This window comes from Salvia miltiorrhiza, chromosome 4, assembly GCF_028751815.1.
Source record: "Salvia miltiorrhiza cultivar Shanhuang (shh) chromosome 4, IMPLAD_Smil_shh, whole genome shotgun sequence".
Lineage (NCBI taxonomy): Eukaryota > Viridiplantae > Streptophyta > Magnoliopsida > Lamiales > Lamiaceae > Salvia > Salvia miltiorrhiza.
This window is the reverse complement of record NC_080390.1, coordinates 44202783-44207297: the sequence shown is the minus strand read 5'-3', so window position 1 is coordinate 44207297 and position 4515 is coordinate 44202783. Positions and strand designations below refer to the sequence as shown.

General features: G+C 44.2%; 1 protein-coding gene across 1 annotated transcript; it reads right to left on the bottom strand.

Moving 5' to 3' along the window:
- Nucleotides 1-1351: 1351 nt before the first annotated feature.
- Nucleotides 1352-3525, bottom strand: LOC131023486 (uncharacterized). Its single transcript, XM_057953028.1, has 2 exons — nucleotides 1565-3525; nucleotides 1352-1487 (listed from the first exon to the last, which is right to left on the bottom strand). The coding sequence occupies exons 1-2, from the start codon at nucleotides 3523-3525 to the stop codon at nucleotides 1352-1354; spliced, it is 2097 nt and encodes a 698-aa protein (XP_057809011.1).
- Nucleotides 3526-4515: the final 990 nt, after the last annotated feature.

Sequence of the window (4515 nt, the reverse complement as noted above, 5' to 3'; positions counted from 1 at the left end):
GTATAATATAAACATATTTTGGAATTTTCTAACTGAAATACGTAACGTTTCTAAATATTTTTCATATTGTGTTGCAGATTTTTGCTATTTGCAATGTCGATAAGAGTCATTGGTGTACTGTGGTTATATCTATCTCCGCATGGGAGGTGAGAGTGTATGACTCACTGTCACATGTGGAAGGTGCACGAAAGCGTCGACTAAATGCATTGAAGCCAATCACTCGCCTGATGCCTAAATTGCTGCACACTGTGGGTTATTATGCACACACTCCCGTGAGGTTTGTGCATGCTCCACATATGGCTATGAATGTCGTCACGATGCCAACCAGAGAGCAATTCCACCAAGAAGATAGTGTAAGTTGTGGTGTGTTTGCATGTGCTTATCTGGATCGTTTGATTTGTGGCACACCAAGACGTGAGCAGCTGAGGACACCCGCACAGATACAAAAGTATCGACAAATTATAGCTGTTAGGATATGGGAGTTGTGTACGGATCCTCCCCCTATTCGGTTCAGCTGATGAATAATTTTTTTGTGTTTAAAACGAATGTCTGTTAAAATACACTTGATTTGCTGTTGTTTTGTGGTTTGATTTGTGCTTATGTTTGGTGGTTTGCTGTTTTTGTGTTTGGCATGGTGGTTGGTTGTTAAAATACACTTGATTTTATCCCTTGTTGGTGTTTTTGGGGTGAACAAGGGCTCCCTGGGCTCTGTACACGGTTAGGCCCTAACCGTGTACCGGTTCTCGAAACCGTGCACAGAAGAACTCGGAACCGTGTACCGCACACGGACAGAACCTAACCGTGTAACCGTGCACGGTTGCGAGTTCTTCCGTGCACGGTTGCGTGCACGGTTTCGTGAAACTGTACACGGTTAGGGTCTAACCGTGTACAGAGCTCATTCAGCCCTTGTTCACCCCCAAAACCCCTGTTTTTCGAATTTTAAAGCAAGTTCAACAAATACCAACAACAAAATCAGACCCCAAACAACAAGTAAACATCCAACAACATTCCAACAATATTTTGAAGATCAAAGATTCAAAATCACTCATGACCCAACATTTTGAGGACATGCATTCCTAGTGTGTGTTCCACTCCTACAAATGCCGCATTTCTTCTTTCGCCGCCTTCGTGCATCGGGTGGTTGCTCGACACCTTCCACCGGCACGTTCAAGTCCAATGGTCCCACTTGCGCTTTGCATCTCCGGGCATTGTGACCTCCACCCTTGCAACGTGAGCATACTTGAGGTCGAGAATTAGGAGGACCCGAATTAGGAGGACCCTCAACTGCTGAACGAGCCCTACTCAACTTCGGTCGTCCCGCATGGACCGTGATATCCGGGGGTTTCACAACTTAGGCTGATATCTCATCGGGCACATTCCAATACGTATGATGTGGAACGGGAACAATACGTTCCATATATGTGGCCAACAGCACGGTTTGTTTGAAATATCCTCCAACAAAATCCGTGACTTGCAGTCTTGCACGCCTAATAAAATGCAAAGATAAAAAGATAAATTTACAAAAAATTAATTCAATATGCAAAATTTGTAATAAATGAGGTACCTAATAGCGGCACAAGCATGACGACACGGAATGTCATCCAGGTCGAACTGAGCACAACTATAAGTCCGATTCTCGAGATCGACAATGTAGAATGCATGATCATCCTCAACACTAAACATGTGCGTCGTCGTCCCTCGAACAGCCAATTGCCGACCCGCTTCGACAGCCACATGCAACTTTCCCTCTACTACCTCAGTCAACTCATGTGACCTCGATGCAGCTGAGATGCGTCGCCTATCGAACCATTTCTCCATAATGGCTCGATAGGTCTCGATCAATGAAGCAACCGGAAGGCGTCGTGCCCACAATAGTCTATTGTTCATCGTCTCGGCAGCATTCGACGTCATGAAGCTCGTGCGTCGTACAGGGCACTTGGACCTGGCCCATCTCTCCACACCAATAGTGTCGAGGCGTGTGTGCGCGTTGACTTTCAGTAATTGAAGCGCAGAAAAATTCCTTTGAAAGTCGTCTGATCGATAGGAATATGCCGCTGCTTTGAAGACTGCAGCTACATGCTGCCCATAATGCGCGAGATTCTTCTGCAGATGGTAATAGCACAACCCGTGAGGGACGTTCGGGTAGACACACTCCACAGCATTTCTGATGCTCTTGTGCTGATCAGACACAATCAAGAGATCATCCGGCTGACCAAAGCAAGTCCACAGTCGGTGGAAGAACCAAGTCCAAGACTCGTCGTTCTCGATAGGACCAAGCCCAACTGCGAGAGGAAATATTGCTTCGTTCCCATCCTTTATAACAGCGACGAACAAAATACCGCCGTTCCTTCCCTTCAGATGGGTCCCGTCTACGATGATGACCGGCCTCAAGTAACCCTTCTCAAAGGCAGCCACGCTCTGTCCAAGTGCAACAAACATATGATGGAACTTGCCATCATCCTTCATCTCAAGGTCGTATAATGTGCCGGGATTACTCATTCTCAGCATATACAAATATGATGGGAGCATCTGATACGAATTCCCAAAATCACCATACGTCATCTCAATCGCGATGTTTCTTGCACGGAGAGCGAAGCTATAATTGATCTCAATACCAAATAAGCGCTGCATCTCTGACATCATCTCCTTCGGCTTCAAAACGACCCCCTCGCCTACCAATTTCCGTGCAAAATATCTTCCAACAACCCTCGCCGGAATCTGTCTCGAGGCAGTGCGATTCAAATCCGTGTGGCAGGTATGATCCATCACCACCTTGATCACTCTCCAGATCGATGCACTCTGAACGGTTCGCAGCATGAACGGACAACCGTTGCCATGCTTGCAAACAAACCACGAACGGGTCGTACTGGAACGATCCACGGCGTACTCCACGTGATTCTCCATATGGTACAGGCCAACAGCGATTGCCAAATCATCCTTCGACCGGAATAGAGCCCCCACTGATAATATCCCGCTCTTCAATACGTTAGAATCCTCCCAACCTAATGTCGGCGCATCGTCACAATTGAGGACTGGAATCCCCCAGTCACGTGCCTCAAGTTGCTGAACTCCAACACGAGGCTCGACATCGGGCTGATCATTCGATGTGAAATTCTGAGGCCCTGTCTGTCTCCACGCTTCCTGTTTAGTCGACACTGAATCCAATATCTCTCTGCGTCGTATCGCCTCTTCTTCCTCATCCGAAGACTCGGACTCGTCTTCCTCCTCCTGCGACGATGAATCGTCCCTACTTCTTCCAACGTCCGTCTCGATAGGAAACACAGTAGAACGCTGTCCCTCATAATATACCCGCTCCTGATTCTGAGGAACTGGAGCCGCAGATTGTTTGCCCTTCTCGATCACGTAAACAACGGGATATTTCTTCTGCTCGGAAATCAGCCGGTTCAAATCTGAATCGACCTTCAAAGCCACTTTTATTTTTCGCCCTTCGTCCGTGGTAGATATGTAGAAAAGCATATAAGTGGATCGTCCATCCTCGTTTAATTGATCGTGCAACTCTTGCATCAACTTCGCATGACAAAGCTCTTCCTTAGACACGTACACGACAACCTCATCGCCGCCTTCATACTCGATTAATTTCCACTAACCACTGTGCCGTATAACGATTGCTTGAAACGACATCTGCTTCAAAACGATAAAAATACAACATTTAAATACACAAACAGGAAACCGTGTACCCCAATACATGAACTGAATATACAATCATGCTAAAAATAACATCAAAATCACATTAAACCCAACCGTGTACAGCAAAATCGACCTCCGTGTACAACCGTGTACACAACCGTGTACGGAAAACCCTAATCGTGTACGGCAGAACACTAAGGGTTAAAAAATAAGGTAATTTACGTACAGAGTGTTTTTTGAGGCCGTTTTTTAGTCCAAAACATGTAATAAGTCATATATATAACATAATTATCGAAATAAACAACAAAAATTCACTAAAAATCAAACCGTGTACAACCGTGTACTCAAGAACACTAACCGTGTACAGTCGAAATTTAAAAAAAAATATTTCACATACCTTATGTAATATAAGCCTTTAGATGATTTTTTTTTGAATTTATGAGCAACCGTGTACCAGCCGTGTATGTGTATTGAGAGGATTTTCTTCTTCTTTCTTGTTCAAATGTCTGATGAATGAACATTTGGTTGGTATCCTTCATTAACTACCCACAGCAACCGTGTACGGAGCATTTAATTTCGTGAATTTAAGGTTGTTTCCTTAACAAGTCGTCTATGACTTTGAGTTGGTGTAAATGCACCCAACAACCATAAGATCACATAAAATCACGACATAAACGTGAATAGAGAGAGAGAATCAGATTTTGGTTATTTTTAAATCAGATTTTAACGTGATTTTTGTTATTTTTAAATGAGAGAGAGAGAATCAGATTTTTATCACATAAAATCACGAAATTAATTTTAACGTGAATAGAGAGAGAGAGAATCCGATTTGGTTTTAATAGTTGGTAATTTTAACGTGAATAGAGA